Source organism: Anomaloglossus baeobatrachus, chromosome 4, assembly GCF_048569485.1.
Source record: "Anomaloglossus baeobatrachus isolate aAnoBae1 chromosome 4, aAnoBae1.hap1, whole genome shotgun sequence".
Lineage (NCBI taxonomy): Eukaryota > Metazoa > Chordata > Amphibia > Anura > Aromobatidae > Anomaloglossus > Anomaloglossus baeobatrachus.
Genome location: NC_134356.1, coordinates 532302199 through 532319755, shown reverse-complemented (window position 1 = coordinate 532319755; position 17557 = coordinate 532302199). Strand labels below are relative to the sequence as shown.

The window sequence follows — 17557 nt, the reverse complement described above, 5'->3', positions numbered from 1 at the left end:
GGAGTAGCAAAATCAACAGTCGGGTACATTCTGAGAAAAAAGGAATTGACTGGTGAGCTTGGGAACTCAAAAAGGCCTGGGCGTCCACGGATGACAACAGTGGTGGATGATCGCCGCATACTTTTTTTGGTGAAGAAGAACCCGTTCACAACATCAACTGAAGTCCAGAACACTCTCAGTGAAGTAGATGTATCTGTCTCTAAGTCAACAGTAAAGAGAAGACTCCATGAAAGTAAATACAAAGGGTTCACATCTAGATGCAAACCATTCATCAATTCCAAAAATAGACAGGCCAAAGTTAAATTTGCTGAAAAACACCTCATGAAGCCAGCTCAGTTCTGGAAAAGTATTCTATGGACAGATGAGACAAAGATCAACCTGCACCAGAATGATGGGAAGAAAAAAGTTTGGAGAAGAAAGGGAACGGCACATGATCCAAGGCACACCACATCCTCTGTAAAACATGGTGGAGGCAACGTGATGGCATGGGCATGCATGGCTTTCAATGGCACAGGGTCACTTGTGTTTATTGATGACATAACAGCAGACAAGAGTAGCCGGATGAATTCTGAAGTGTACCGGGATATACTTTCAGCCCAGATTCAGCCAAATGCCGCAAAGTTGAGCGGCGCTTCATAGTACAGATGGACAATGACCCCAAGCATACAGCCAAAGCTACCCAGGAGTTCATTATTGTAAAAAAGTGGAACCTTCTGCAATGGCCAAGTCAATCACCAGATCTTAACCCAATTGAGCATGCATTTCACTTGCTCAAATCCAGACTTAAGACGGAAAGACCCACAAACAAGCAAGACCTGAAGGCTGCGTCTGTAAAGGCCTGGCAAAGCATTAAGAAGGAGGAAACCCAGCGTTTGGTGATGTCCATGGGTTCCAGACTTAAGGCAGTGATTGCCTCCAAAGGATTCGCAACAAAATATTGAAAATAAAAATATTTTGTTTGGGTTTGGTTTATTTGTCCAATTACTTTTGACCTCCTAAAATGTGGAGTGTTTGTAAAGAAATGTGTACAATTCCTACAATTTCTATCAGATATTTTTGTTCAAACCTTCAAATTAAACGTTACAATCTGCACTTGAATTCTGTTGTAGAGGTTTAATTTCAAATCCAATGTGGTGGCATGCAGAGCCCAACTCGCGAAAATTGTGTCACTGTCCAAATATTTCTGGACCTAACTGTATGAAGGGAACAAGAGAAAATTGCTCATTAAGGCCGTGTGGTGTGATTGTAATCAGTTTAAAAATCCAGAAACATTCCTTTTTTAGCATTAAATTATCCCAATCACCACCTCTATATGGGGGTCCTATATGATCAATTCCCATGACTGTAATAGACCTGATATCACCGCCATGGACCATAATCACATGTCATGCTACTGCTGCATCTTTCTTGTTTATAATATCCCTCTTCTGTTCACCCATTCTTTTCCTCAGTTCTCTAATTATATTTCCTACATAATGTTTCCCATATACACACTTTATCCTGTAGATAACACCCTTGGTCTTACATGTTATCAATGATCTTATCTGATTTCTTATTTGGGTTAAGATCCACAAATTCTTTTCCCTCCTCCACCATATCACGGGCAACACAGTCATGACATTTATAACATCCCTTCACATTGCTGTCATGCCGAGTATTTTGACTCTTAAAATGACTGTGCACCAACCTATCCTTTAAAGATCATGCTCGTCTATAGGTGATTGAGGGATTATCAGGTATCATTTGACCAATAGTAACATCTATTTTTAAAACTGGCCAATGCCTACTAATGATCTCTTTCAAATGTGTGGAACCATAATTGTAGGTTGTGATAAACTGTAGGAGGTCTGACACCCTATAGTCTCTTGGTGTGGAATTTAGCATCCTGGTTCAATCCATCTCCTTTACTGTCCTAAAGGCCTCTCCCACAATATGCTTGGGGTTCCATTCAGTCTCTCCTTCAAATCCATAGATTGCTGGTAAAATTGTTAATTTTCAGAACAATTTCGTCTCATTCTTATGAATTGACTCTTGGGGATCCCCTTCTTATGTGCATGCGGGTGAGCACTCTCCCATCTCCGAAAAGTGCTGGTTAATAACCTACCCTCTGGGCCCTTTTTAACCAAAACATCCAAAAAAGCCAATTTGGTCTCACTAGCCTCATACATAAAGTGAAGGCCAATGTTGTTTTTATTTACATTTTCAATAAACCACTCAAGGCCAATCAAACCACCCTTCCAGATGACAAATATATCATCAATAAACTGGACCCAGAGGACTAGGTCCTCTGTGTCCATGCATTCTCCAAAGATGATGGTTTCCTCCCACCAACCCAAGAGCAAATTTGCATATGATGGGGCACAGCAACTCCCCATCACAGTACCCCTGAGTTGGTGGAAGTACTACTTATCACCAAGTGTGAATACATTCTTAGACAGAATGCCAAAGCTTTCATTACGAAATCGCTGTGTTTTAATAAGTAATTCTCTTCCCAGTATAGAAAATATCTTGTTGCCTCAACACCTTATTCGTGAGGAATTGAGGAATATAGGGCCTCCACATCAATGCTGCACAGTAGCATACCCTCCTCTAAAAAGACATCCTCAATTTTTCGCAAAAAAATTTGTTGTATCTTTCAAATAAGAATTAGGGGAAACCACAAATGGTCCAAGGATTTTGTCAACATAGACACTTAGATTTTCTGTCAAACTATTAATTCCTGACACAATGGGGGCGGCCCTTTATCGGATTTAGGCCCTTATGTACCTTAGGTAAAGTGTAGAACGTCACTATTTTAGGAAATTTTGGAAACAAAAACTTATACTCATTCTTACGAATCAGATTATCATGTAGTGCCTCATCCAAGATCTGTTTCAACTCTGAAGAAAATTTAGGGATTGCGTTAGTTCAAAGCTTTCGATAACAGTTGTCATCATTTAAAATGTCCATGCACATAGTTTTGTATCTGTCATAGTCCATTAGGACTGTTAACCAATTTGTCAGAGGATTTGATAATCAAATTAGAGTCCTGTTCAAGGGTACGAAGGCTAATCATCTCTGGTTTTTGTCAAGTTATGTCTTCTATTGTCACTTCTAACCCCTTTTTTGATCTCTTCAGTCACCAGATTAACAAATGTATCAACCACATCCACTTCTGTCTATGACAGAGGCATCTTTGTGCTTCTATTTTTAAGAGATGTAAATGGCCCTACTCTTCTATAATTAGGGTTACAATCATTAAGGTGATATAGAAGTCTTATATCCTGGAGTAATTCATCTGATATTCCCAACTCAGTACATATTTTTTTGTCGTTATTCAAAAAAATGTTTTTTCCATGTTAGTCTCCTCGCAAAGCGGTGAAGGTCCTTTACACTATTAAATTCATCAAAATCATTTCTGGGTATAAAGGATAGGCCTTTATTCAGAACAGAAGTTTCAGTCTCACTTAAGGTTCTTGAGGACAGATTAATTATATGTGGGGCTCTTCTAGATTCATTTGACTTTGTCGACTCCTCAGATAATATTGGGCTATTGGAAATGAAAGAGTGACCCCTATTGCCTGGTCATCCCCTTCCCTTAAATTTCCTAAATTGTTGTGCGGGTCTGAAGCCATTTCCCCTACTTTATGAATCAGACATCTCACCCTCAGTTGAGGACATACCAGTTTCACTTTTTTGGGGGGGTTTATCATAAGAAAAAACATACGCTCTGTTGTCTTTGAAGTCTTCCAGGTCCCGTTTATAGAACCTATGTTTATTCCCTTTCAAGCGATACTGAAACTTCTCAATGGTCCCTTGTGATGCTATTTCTTTTTTCAAATAATCCGTCTCACCTGAAAATTTGCGAGTGATCTCAATCTGTTCCTTTAAGGATTTCTCTAGTGTGGACAGATTTTTTTCTTTGTTCATAAAGTAATAATTTCATAAACCTTAGAGAACTTTCTGTGACCTCTCTTTCCCACTTGGCCCCAAGGTTCGTGTTTTTGTATCTCTATCCTGGTTGTACCTTAATCCTCAAATGTCTAGGCACAATGTTAACTTTGATATAGCTTTCCAAGGACTGTACTCTCCCACCAGGAGACTATTTTTTCTTTATATATTTTTGTCAAATACTTGAATGCCTCATTAAGGGTAGGTGCATATTTTTTAATACTAAATTTCTTTCAGAGAATACATATTTGGCTTCATTAGCCCATTGTCTGGTATCCATACCAGTAGACAGAAAACCCACCATTATTAGAAATCAGTAGAACTCAATAGCACGATACTAGAAGATATACCAATACCCCTCTGAAAAAATCAGATGAGACCTATAGCAAGACAGTAGTATCCAACATAGACCATAAACTAAGGAAAAGAATATACCAATACGGGATCACCACAAGGTTAGGGTACATATGAAAAATTCACTTTATTATACAAAAAAAACACAAGAAAACACATGCCCTCAGCAGAGGTATAGTACACACAGAAGGTAATAAAAACATTTAAAAAAAGCCTATGGCATAAGAAAAACCTGTCCCATTGGGAAACAATGCATACAATAAATGCCAAGTATATCAATACAATTTTTAGACATCAATACAATCTCTCCTCATGCACCATACAGATGTTAATTTGTATTGCTGTTTCACTGTTCAGAAGACAAAGGAACGAGGTACTATGTTAGCACCAAATAATCAAGATTAAGGTCTAAGATCACAGACCATTAATTGGCTACAAGACTCTATTTAAAGAGAAAAAAAAAAAAACGTATAACGCTGAATAGCCAATAGAATAGTCCTGCACCAAACCTAGTACCATACATGTATACCCTCAGTCTATACTCACTGACAGCATAATACCAGCAGATAGAAAACACCATGCAAAGTCAGGGTAACATGAGGAGAGGGTTTCCCAAGGGATAACCCCACGCGTATCGCCGCCTCTAAGGGTGGCTTCCTCAGGGGAAGAAAGAAAGCTGGTTAAAGCTTCCATGTGTACCTTATATAAAGGGAGTACATTAGGACTCACCAATACCACAGCTGAGGAATTTCATATGTCTGGAGCGTTCTGATGGCGGCCGCCATCTTGCTTAGGTCATATGACATAGAACAGTACAGCCCCAAGCTCCTACTGCGCATGCGTTAGTCAAAGAATGGAGCAGCGTTATAATCAGAGTTTTATAAGATAACACTAAGCAGATTTGTTGTTAGCATATGCTTGCACTGCGCTTATCAATCCATTCATTAGCATATGCTTTCACAACGCTTAGTAATCCATTCATTAGCATATGCTTTCACGGCGCTTACAAATCCATTCATTAGCATATGCTTTCACGGCGCTTACAAATCCATTCATACTAATTAATTACTGTTTATACAGGCGAACTTGCACGGCGCCAGTTATCTTGATCTAAGCGCTGTCAGATTGCAATTGAGCACAGCGCTTTAGTCAGAGTTTGGTAAGATAACACTAAGCAGAGACGTTGTTAGCATATGCTTTCACGGCGCTTAGCAATCCATTCATACTGATTACTGTTTGTACAGGCAGACTTGCACAGCGCCGATTATCTTAATCGCATCATATAACATGGGGAGAGGGGCAGCTTTATCTCACAACGCACAAGCGCTGAAAATAAAAACGCTGTCAAATTGCAATTGAGCACAGCGTATACATTAGTACATACCCTTATAGATATCATAAAAATCTTTCTAACAGTTGCACTTTATTCCCCAAGAATATATATTTTATTTCTATCGTTATAGTGCAGGAACAAGGGGTCACTATAAATTTCACAGCGTAGACAGACTTAGACAGAATCCATGTAAAAAGTAGAGCAGACAGAGGAAATGTCTGATGGTACAGATTGTTTTCACCCTTGGGGGATAAGTAGCCGAGCTGACAGGAGAAATATATCGCTATACACCCATGTACCCTACAACAACCTCTGTGCACAGACCTCAGCATTCGTCTGTCGGCTAAGTAATCAAGATATTGACCCTTCAAAGGGTACATTCACAAAGCCGAGTAGAGCTGTATTACCGTAACATGGGGGAATGACATATAGGCCCAGTGGGTACACAGGAATGCATCCCAAAGGTGGAAAGACAGTTTGCGCCATATTGCGCCCCAAAAACCATAACAAGTCATAGCAAGTTAGAATCATGCCAGACGTATAGGGATAATAGGGCAAACAGTGAGGGTCCAAGTTACAGAAGTTTCTCAACATAGAATGAAAGTCTCTAAACAGGCATATAGCAGATACAGCACAATTATCACGGTCAGAATGTAGTCATGATCACATTTAATCATTAAGAAAGGAGTCATTAAAGACTCCTAAAATATGCTATTTTCGGCAAATACCATGCACCAATTGTGTATGAGAATATGCAAATATGCAAATACAATTCCGGCCATAGAACACAATCCTAGAGAGGTGTTATATGATCGCACTGCCTGCATAGAGATATTTCTCAGTAAGATAGAATGAAAGCGGAATCCAATTTGCAACGAGGACCACACGTAGGACAAAAAACATTTGTCAGAGGTGCGGTAAGCAGTGCACAACAGTACCCTTGCTGTATAAGCGGAAAAAAAAAAAAAAAAAAAAAAAAAAAAAAAAAAAAAAAAAGGGTGAGATGATCACTAGAACCACGTAGAGTAAATAGTTTCGAGTAAATTCCATATACATATTTTGAACTCAACTATTGAGTATGAAGTGTCCAATGCCCGGACTGTAAACAAGATACTGTACACCCAAAGGAAACGTTTGGACACAACCAAAGGTCTGACAGATCAACCAGAGCCAAGAACACTAGCAGGAGAAAAGAATTTACTTATAAGGTTTATAGATTTTTATATAATAAGACATCAGTCCAGGATTATGGTTGGTATGATTTCTGGCGTTATCATAGTCCTTAGTCTTTCCTTCTTCTCTCCAATTCTTCCTTCTTTCCCCCATGTCACATTTTGGTTATGGTCCCCAAGATCACGTGATAACGGGGCATGACATTCCCCTGGAACCAATTGGCAGTGTAGAGAAGGTAAAAAGGAGATCTCATAGATGGGGATCGGTGTCTTCCTCTTTTCCCGTTTGTACATCCTTCCTTTCTCATCATTTGCTTGAATATCTCATCCAAGCGAGCACACAGAACTAATAGGGAGAAGAAACAGACAGAATGAGGAGATAGCACAATGTTATGGAACCCACAATTTCAAGTAGTATTGTAAAATCCAGTGTACAGTAACTCTTCGTTTAGGCCATGCGGGACTAAACTGTTAAGGGTGTATATCCATCGGGACTCCTTCCGTAGGAGTTCCTTAATACAGTTCCCACCTCTGATGTTCTGTTTCACGGAATCGACAACCAATACTTTGATTGTGTTAAATCGCCCTCCATGGTGAGTAAGAAAGTGGGCAGCCACTGAGGTGAGTACCTTACCCTTCTTTAGGTCTGCACCGGCTGTGTTGATACTTGAAAAGTGCTGTTGTACTCTCCTTCTTATCTCCTGTGTGGTTTCGCCCACATACAGTTTGGGGCAACTGCAAATGAGGACGTAAACTGCATTCCTGGTCCGGCAGTTGTAATATGCCCCAGAAGTGATTCGTCTAGGAGGAAATGGTAAGGAAATATGGTCACCAGCAACCATGTGAGGACACACCGTGCATGCTCCACAGGGAAATGTTCCTCTCAATTTAACACCAGTACCCAGGCTCAATTTCGGTCTGAAGAAATGGCTGGTAGAGAGGATACCCCGTAGATTCTGGGCCCTCCTTGCTACAAGTCTGGGTTTTTCACCCAAAAAAGGAATCAGCTTCTTATCGCTTCGCAAGATATCCCAGTTATTATGGAGCAAACCATAGAGATCCTGCCACTGATTATTAAAGGGTGTGATAATACTCACTGTTGTCTGTTTTTTCCGCATTCTTGGTTGGAGTAGAGTTCGTCGTTCCATGGTCCTGCAGGTTTGTAAAGCTCCGGAGACCACTCTCTTTGGATATCCCCTTTTGCAGAATCTGTTGGTCAGATCAAGGGCATGTGACTCAAAATCGGTGTTATCACTACAGTTCCTTTTCACCCGCATGAATTGTCCCTTAGGGATACCATTTTTGACATGCATCGGGTGAAAGCTGCTGTAGTGTAGCAAGCTATTGGTCGCCGTGGGCTTGCGATATAGAGTCGTATGAATGTCCCCTTCTACCTTATTGATCTGTAGATCGAGAAACTCAACAGATTCAGAGGAAATGTTGGATGTCAGTCTAATATTCAGAATATTATCATTCAAGATGGCAATGAAGGATTTACATTGATCCAGGGTTCCCGACCAGAAAAACAAAATGTCGTCAATATATCTGAACCACCGGACCACATTGTTTTTGTACTGCTCAAGAGTGTAGACATGTAACTCCTCCCACCACCCTAAAAAGATATTAGCATAGGGTGGTGCACAACACGCCCCCATAGCGGTCCCGGACGTTTGGCGATAGTAAATTCTATCAAACAGAAAATAGTTCCTATCCAGTACTTGGTGGAGTAGATCCAGGATAAAGGAGTCATGCCTCCTGTTCCCGGTTGTTCTATTATCCAGAAAAAACGATACTGCCCTTGATCCCAACTCATGATCAATTGAGGTGTATAGGGATTCCACATCCAGTGTGACAAGAAGGACCTCAGATGGAACCTCCAACTGCGCCAATTGATCGATCAGGTGGGTAGTATCTCTCACATACGATGGGGAGGATTGTGCCAAGGGTTGGAGATAGAAATCCAAGTAGATACAAGGTCTCTCAAATAACCCACCTATCCCCGAGACTATTGGTCTGCCTGGTGGTTCTGGGCGGCCCTTGTGAATTTTGGGCAACATATAGAATGTTGGTATCACTGGATCATTTGTTGTTAAGAAATTTTTCTCCCTCAAAGTGATAATACCCTGATCGTGTGCTGCAGACAAGAATTTATCCAGATTCTTTTTAAAGATGATCGTTGGGTCTGATGGTAGCGCCACGTAACATTCCCTGTTAGATAGCTGTCTCTTTGCCTCTCTAATATACATATCTGTTGGCCACAACACTACATTCCCCCCCTTGTCAGCTTCTTTTATCAAGAATTCTTTGTTGTTCTTTAGTCCAGATAGAGCCCTTCTCTCTTCTGTGCTTAAATTGTTAGCTTTATTATTATCTAATTTAAGCTTATCAATATCTTTGCACATTTTGTTGAAAAAAATCCCAACAGCCGGACAAAGACCGAGGGAGGGTGTGGCTTGGGACAGAAGTCGTCCCGTGAAGGGGATCTTCTTACCAGTTTGTCGTTCGTTTTCCTCCAGGAGCTCCAAAAGATCGTTGAATATCTGGCGGTCCTCAGGAGGCAGTGTATCGATGAGCTCAGGTCTACTGTAAAGATATTTAAATGTAAGTTGTCGGCAGAAGAGGTAAATGTCCTTGGTTACAGTGAATTTATCCAATCTACTCATGGGTGCAAAAGATAGTCCTCTAGTAAGTAGATTGGTTTCTATTTCTGATAGTTTATATTTAGAGAGATTCACTATTTGTAGGTCATTCAGATTACCTGTTACCAATTCTGCCTCCGGCTCCTTGTTTGCCTCTGCGGAGGAGATCGCCATGGTTGAATTCTCCTGTTCTTTCTCTTGACGTTTTGGTTTCCGACGGCCCCTCCGGGTACGCTTTCTGGATCGCTTGTGTCCGTCGATAAAAAAGGATCACTAGAGGAAGGTTCGGAGGCCGCCGGGGCACTATCAGGTTGCTGATTCACCCGTCTGCGTCTGTTACCCTTGTGTGACCACCTATAGGCCCTATTCTCCGCGTAGTCACTTCTGTCTCGTTGGAACTTGCTTTTTTTGCCCTTGATAATGTCCCTTTCGTAAGTGTCGAGGATATTCCTCAATTTCTCCTGAAATGGGGCTACCACTGTTTGTGTGTCTAGCTGTTTTAGTATATGTTCTTTGTTGCTGATCTCCTCTTTTAGCTGGGCAAGCAGGGAACGGTCATGTTCAATTAGCATATCCAATAATATCATTGAGCATGTTTGCAAACCCTGCTCCCATGTAATTCTGAATTGTGCATCAGTCTCCCATGCAGGAAATATTTGCACTCTCAATCCCCTTGGTGTGATCTTAAGTTTCTTATACTCCTCTAGGGTTCTAATATTCCACCACACTTTAGTTACTCTTTTATGTAGGTTAATTAGACTCTGCATAAGCTGTTGATTCTCGTCCTGCGGACTGCCTGTACCGCCTGAAGCCCCAGAATTAAAAGGGGCACCAAAAATGTCTGAAGATTGACATGACCATGCTGCTTCTCTAGCTGCTAAATCCATATGTTTTTTTGTACCACAATGCAAAAACCTACTACACCAATCAACACTGCCAAAAGTTTGGCTAACAACAAAAAGGGGGGTGTGCCTCCTTCCAGAAACGGAGCAATGAATGCACCAGCACGAAGGTCAATAATTGAAAAGGAAGGGCACTACCCGTGGGATCTCCTGGTATACAAAAAACGAGACCATAAACTAAGGAAAAGAATATACCAATACGGGATCACCACAAGGTTAGGGTACATATGAAAAATTCACTTTATTATACAAAAAAACACAAGAAAACACATGCCCTCAGCAGAGGTATAGTACACACAGAAGGTAATAAAAACATTTAAAAAAAGCCTATGGCATAAGAAAAACCTGTCCCATTGGGAAACAATGCATACAATAAATGCCAAGTATATCAATACAATTTTTAGACATCAATACAATCTCTCCTCATGCACCATACAGATGTTAATTTGTATTGCTGTTTCACTGTTCAGAAGACAAAGGAACGAGGTACTATGTTAGCACCAAATAATCAAGATTAAGGTCTAAGATCACAGACCATTAATTGGCTACAAGACTCTATTTAAAGAGAAAAAAAAAAAACGTATAACGCTGAATAGCCAATAGAATAGTCCTGCACCAAACCTAGTACCATACATGTATACCCTCAGTCTATACTCACTGACAGCATAATACCAGCAGATAGAAAACACCATGCAAAGTCAGGGTAACATGAGGAGAGGGTTTCCCAAGGGATAACCCCACGCGTATCGCCGCCTCTAAGGGTGGCTTCCTCAGGGGAAGAAAGAAAGCTGGTTAAAGCTTCCATGTGTACCTTATATAAAGGGAGTACATTAGGACTCACCAATACCACAGCTGAGGAATTTCATATGTCTGGAGCGTTCTGATGGCGGCCGCCATCTTGCTTAGGTCATATGACATAGAACAGTACAGCCCCAAGCTCCTACTGCGCATGCGTTAGTCAAAGAATGGAGCAGCGTTATAATCAGAGTTTTATAAGATAACACTAAGCAGATTTGTTGTTAGCATATGCTTGCACTGCGCTTATCAATCCATTCATTAGCATATGCTTTCACAACGCTTAGTAATCCATTCATTAGCATATGCTTTCACGGCGCTTACAAATCCATTCATTAGCATATGCTTTCACGGCGCTTACAAATCCATTCATACTAATTAATTACTGTTTATACAGGCGAACTTGCACGGCGCCAGTTATCTTGATCTAAGCGCTGTCAGATTGCAATTGAGCACAGCGCTTTAGTCAGAGTTTGGTAAGATAACACTAAGCAGAGACGTTGTTAGCATATGCTTTCACGGCGCTTAGCAATCCATTCATACTGATTACTGTTTGTACAGGCAGACTTGCACAGCGCCGATTATCTTAATCGCATCATATAACATGGGGAGAGGGGCAGCTTTATCTCACAACGCACAAGCGCTGAAAATAAAAACGCTGTCAAATTGCAATTGAGCACAGCGTATACATTAGTACATACCCTTATAGATATCATAAAAATCTTTCTAACAGTTGCACTTTATTCCCCAAGAATATATATTTTATTTCTATCGTTATAGTGCAGGAACAAGGGGTCACTATAAATTTCACAGCGTAGACAGACTTAGACAGAATCCATGTAAAAAGTAGAGCAGACAGAGGAAATGTCTGATGGTACAGATTGTTTTCACCCTTGGGGGATAAGTAGCCGAGCTGACAGGAGAAATATATCGCTATACACCCATGTACCCTACAACAACCTCTGTGCACAGACCTCAGCATTCGTCTGTCGGCTAAGTAATCAAGATATTGACCCTTCAAAGGGTACATTCACAAAGCCGAGTAGAGCTGTATTACCGTAACATGGGGGAATGACATATAGGCCCAGTGGGTACACAGGAATGCATCCCAAAGGTGGAAAGACAGTTTGCGCCATATTGCGCCCCAAAAACCATAACAAGTCATAGCAAGTTAGAATCATGCCAGACGTATAGGGATAATAGGGCAAACAGTGAGGGTCCAAGTTACAGAAGTTTCTCAACATAGAATGAAAGTCTCTAAACAGGCATATAGCAGATACAGCACAATTATCACGGTCAGAATGTAGTCATGATCACATTTAATCATTAAGAAAGGAGTCATTAAAGACTCCTAAAATATGCTATTTTCGGCAAATACCATGCACCAATTGTGTATGAGAATATGCAAATATGCAAATACAATTCCGGCCATAGAACACAATCCTAGAGAGGTGTTATATGATCGCACTGCCTGCATAGAGATATTTCTCAGTAAGATAGAATGAAAGCGGAATCCAATTTGCAACGAGGACCACACGTAGGACAAAAAACATTTGTCAGAGGTGCGGTAAGCAGTGCACAACAGTACCCTTGCTGTATAAGCGGAAAAAAAAAAAAAAAAAAAAAAAAAAAAAAAAGGGTGAGATGATCACTAGAACCACGTAGAGTAAATAGTTTCGAGTAAATTCCATATACATATTTTGAACTCAACTATTGAGTATGAAGTGTCCAATGCCCGGACTGTAAACAAGATACTGTACACCCAAAGGAAACGTTTGGACACAACCAAAGGTCTGACAGATCAACCAGAGCCAAGAACACTAGCAGGAGAAAAGAATTTACTTATAAGGTTTATAGATTTTTATATAATAAGACATCAGTCCAGGATTATGGTTGGTATGATTTCTGGCGTTATCATAGTCCTTAGTCTTTCCTTCTTCTCTCCAATTCTTCCTTCTTTCCCCCATGTCACATTTTGGTTATGGTCCCCAAGATCACGTGATAACGGGGCATGACATTCCCCTGGAACCAATTGGCAGTGTAGAGAAGGTAAAAAGGAGATCTCATAGATGGGGATCGGTGTCTTCCTCTTTTCCCGTTTGTACATCCTTCCTTTCTCATCATTTGCTTGAATATCTCATCCAAGCGAGCACACAGAACTAATAGGGAGAAGAAACAGACAGAATGAGGAGATAGCACAATGTTATGGAACCCACAATTTCAAGTAGTATTGTAAAATCCAGTGTACAGTAACTCTTCGTTTAGGCCATGCGGGACTAAACTGTTAAGGGTGTATATCCATCGGGACTCCTTCCGTAGGAGTTCCTTAATACAGTTCCCACCTCTGATGTTCTGTTTCACGGAATCGACAACCAATACTTTGATTGTGTTAAATCGCCCTCCATGGTGAGTAAGAAAGTGGGCAGCCACTGAGGTGAGTACCTTAGTATCCAACATAGGTGTACGGATACTACTGATGATAAATCCGCCTTTCTGTTGGTACTAATAGTTTTTTCATCGTATCAGGGGCTCCCGTGTAATTAGATGCACATCTCTGCAATTATTCATATGTGATCAATAATCTTTAGGTACTCAGATACAGGATAAATCCACTTTCGTGGTATTAACTGTTTTTATGGTTCAATAGGGACTGTATTATTCCAGTTTCTACATTTGGGACACTTGTTTTGAGCAGGTACCAACTTGTAGCTGCCACCTTATGGCGAATCACCATTTTTTTGGAAAGCATTTCATGCATAGCTGTGTCTTACCCCTATTGGGTCAATCTCCCTTTGGTAATTTTGTACATATTATAGATATTTATATATGTAACATTTAGCTATACTATCCTACCGCCTTTATATTGCTCTATGTTATTATCAATATGGTCCTCGGAATGTCTGAGACCTATTTATATTTGCACGCAGATTTTATCTGTTATTCTACATGTCTCCAGATCATTGTATGATATACTCTCTCTGGACGCTGCGCAGCGATCAGACACCGATGGGATATTTCCCTTCTGATCGGTGTATGCGCTCTAACACTTGATATCCAGCCTTGCTGGAGCGCCAGGTGCCCTGTCATGCGCAGTGACCATAGCGTTCTCGGTATCCATGGTAACCTAAGGAGATAACGTCATTTCCGGTCACAGCGGAGTTGACTTATGACTATTAAATATCTATGCATTTATTTGTCAATGTCTTCTGCGAAAACCGGCCCCTGCTATACAACATAGATTACTATGTGAATATAAGTTTGGATACATGGCACACATTCTGGGCCATAACGCCGGGTCTGGGCCCTAAAACCCGCCCCCTCTCTTCACTTCCGGCTGCCATGTTCACAGCCGGCTGCCACGCTCCAACTCACACCAGCTACGGTATGCTCAATTATGTTGTTATCTCACAATTAATTAAAACTGTGATCCTCTATAAATACCTCTTCTAATTGCAATCTTTGATACACCCTCCCCTGACGAAGCTGGCCGCAACGATATGCGTGGGGTCCCCCCACGTCTCTGCTATTGTGGGTATCTCCTTGTGCTTTTAGCTCCCTTCACTGGTTGGAAGCTTGATATATATCTTTTCACTTGGGCACCTGATTGGGAGCCATCTGTGGGATTGTTTGACAAGGGTCCCTGTTTATCTTTATGCATGATTTATGGTCGACTCATTGTAATTACTATATAACCTGCATGCTCTTGTCTCACCATATATTGTTAACCACAAATATTTTTGGCTTCATTATTGCCGGCTCCACTCAGGGTTATCCTTAGCTGTAATTTCACAATCAGTTCAGCGTACAGTTGCGGTCCCTAGTATTACAGACCTCATTGTGAAAGAATCTATTCTGTTCATTTGTTTGGTGGACCGAACACATGTTACTTCAGCGACCACTTTAGTGGGTCAATTGTTTTCCCCATTGTGATTAGATCTATTTACATACCGTTATATATTGTGCACAGGGGGTACCCCTTATTTACATCTTGCGAGATGTGGGGGCTCTTTTTCTACATGTATTTTAAGTGATTTTAACCATGTTTGTCTCATGTGTCACCTTGATTGTTTAATAAAATTTAAAATTAATCACCAACTTTTCCTGAGGATCACTGTGATATAGTTCATTCTGGGTTTGCGCGTCTGCCATGCATGAGCTTTTCTCTCCCTGGTTGGTCTGTGTTTTCATGCAGGACGCAGCATCCCTCTAATCAACTAATCAAACGTTTCCAATATCACTGGCAGTGCACCCAAAGTTTTCTTATTCCCCTATAGCAAGAGTGGGCTTCAGGTTATCTATGTATTAAATTACAACATAAAACATAACTTTTACTTGGTGCAATTAAAAGTGAGGAAATATCACTACTGAAAACGTGACCATAAGACACAAACATCCAGGCTACTGGTCACAATGCTCAAACGGGCCAGCAGCCTGGGCTAGGCACAAAACATTTCAATTGTCTTTATGATACGAGCTGACATAAGTTGCTACCTTCATAATATATCCAAATAGTAACCTCATGAAGGAACTGCCATCTACAGTATACTATTAAGATTTTTCAAGTAAGGACCTAAAGTGGACCTATTACCATATTTTCACAAGCTCAAATGTCATTTTTCACTTACTAAAATGATCACTGACAACATATACTGTATTTGGAACGGTCTCACCATTTGCGGGCTTCACCCATACCATCAGAAGAGGATTCATTAAATGGGTAAAGGTAAACTTTTTCTAAACTTGATTACCACCCGAGTTCCCAACATCTGGTATTCAATGGGCAAACCACAAGAGGCCACAAGAGGAAAGAAAAAACCTAACATGTTTTGCATATTGAAAGTATAAAGCTTCATCAGAGGAGGCAGAGGAGGCGCCTGCTTGCAAACATCACCCTTAAATAGTCATTTAGCGGAATCATATGACCGGAGTCCCGATCACATGACCACATCATTCAGGGCATGCGCACACCCGCCGGAAGTACACATTATCATGAGGAAGTCACATGGAAAAACTATGTGACCGTGAACCCGATCACATGACCACATAAACGGCGCAAGCGCACACCTGCCGCGGGAGCAGATGGCCATAGATCTCACGCATGCATGGCACAGCGATAAAGACATTGGAAGCGGCGGGCAATGGACAACGCGGCAGCAGCGCATGCGCACAGCGGTCAGGCTATCAGGTCGCAAGGGGTAGATTTAACACATGCCAAAAGAAGGTAAATAAATCTGCTGAGTCAAATGCCAAACAATACATAGAAATATCATAAATGTGGCACGACAATCCAATAAGATATACAATTTTTCATATACATAAATTCCAGTTATGAATGAAGCAAGCATATATCATGGTACCAATATAGGATGGCTGAAATACAGAAGTTGACAATTATGGCTTAATGACACAGCAGGGGAAGAATCCAATATATCATCCATATAGAAAATATAGAAATCCAACTTCAGATGGAAAAACAGGGATTTCTCCAAGTCTTCTTGGTGAAAGCAGGCTGTACATATGACCAATAAAAGAGAATCTAGGGATGAAAGGACAAGCAGGGAACAAATTAAAAAGGAACAAATAAAAGATATGACAAAGGATAAAGGGCAAGAAAAAAGAAGAAACAACTGATGAGCAGTCACAAGAATGAAGAGAAGCTTAAGGCCTCATTCAAACCTTTCTGGATGAGCATGTCAAAAGTCACAATCCATTTCATTTCACACTGTGCGAGTTGTTGCTATAAATCACCACCCCTATCCCATCCGTGGACAACGTCCATCCCACAGATTTTTAAAGACCCAGGGTCGCATCCGTGGTGAGATTTAAAATGCTGAGGAAGCATCTTGAGCAAGGATACATCCTCGACACTCATCGCAGCTCCAATGTCCCGTACATGTTCCTTGACCATAACGCGGAGCTCATGCGAGGTGAATCCCACGTAGGTCAGGGAACATGCACAAGTGGCAAAATAAACAACAAAAGTAGTGCCATGAGAAATATAATGTCTGATGGTATAAGAGCTTTAACCATCCGAAGAATAAAAAGTTGTACAACGAAGGACATTATCGCTTGCGAGTCAGTGACCACACGGATAACAACCACGGAGTGGACCATTGGATCCAAAGAGATTAGGGAATGGAGGGGGATATAGTGACTCTTGACAAGCAAGTCCCTCAGGTTCAAGGATCTGCAAGCCGTCATGAGGGGCCTGTCGGGAAGGATGGTAGCAAGCATGGGGTCAGACTTCAAAATAGACCAATGTCTAGTGAAGACATCCCTCATGCTTTACCATTCATGATTAAAGGTCCCTATAAAATGAACATTAGTATTACAGCCCTCATCCCTTTTTTTTCGTATTGTAACAGTCGCTCACGAGGCGTATTTTTCGCTCTTAAGTGACCACGTTTAATGGAATGGTTTTTGTACCCATGC

At 41.0% G+C, this 17557-nt stretch overlaps 1 protein-coding gene across 2 annotated transcripts; it reads right to left on the bottom strand.

The window, feature by feature from the left end:
* Window positions 1-6662: 6662 nt before the first annotated feature.
* LOC142301794 (uncharacterized) lies at window positions 6663-11228 on the bottom strand. 2 transcript variants are annotated; one of them, XM_075342810.1, is made up of 5 exons: window positions 11172-11228; window positions 9281-9372; window positions 7887-7998; window positions 7424-7590; window positions 6663-7135 (listed from the first exon to the last, which is right to left on the bottom strand). In XM_075342810.1, exons 1-5 carry the CDS (start codon window positions 11225-11227, stop codon window positions 6945-6947), a joined length of 618 nt encoding a protein of 205 aa, XP_075198925.1. In that variant the 5' UTR covers window position 11228; the 3' UTR covers window positions 6663-6944. The 2 variants fall into 2 exon arrangements, with proteins under 2 accessions (XP_075198925.1, XP_075198926.1); XM_075342811.1 differs by lacking the exon at window positions 9281-9372 and having other exon boundaries at window positions 11172-11217.
* Between the last annotated feature and the right edge of the window lie 6329 nt (window positions 11229-17557).

Bases quoted from the DNA above. Each gene is read 5' to 3' on its own strand.
- LOC142301794 (XM_075342810.1), bottom strand. From the start codon at position 11,227: ATGGCGGCCGCCATCAGAACGCTCCAGACATATGAAATTCCTCAGCTG. The intron at 9,373-11,171 runs GTGAGTCCTAAT...ATATCTTTACAG, and splicing joins ATTCCTCAGCTGTGGTATTG to TAGACCTGAGCTCATCGATA. The intron at 7,591-7,886 runs GTGAGTATTATC...ATTTCCTCCTAG, and splicing joins TGCGGAAAAAACAGACAACA to ACGAATCACTTCTGGGGCAT.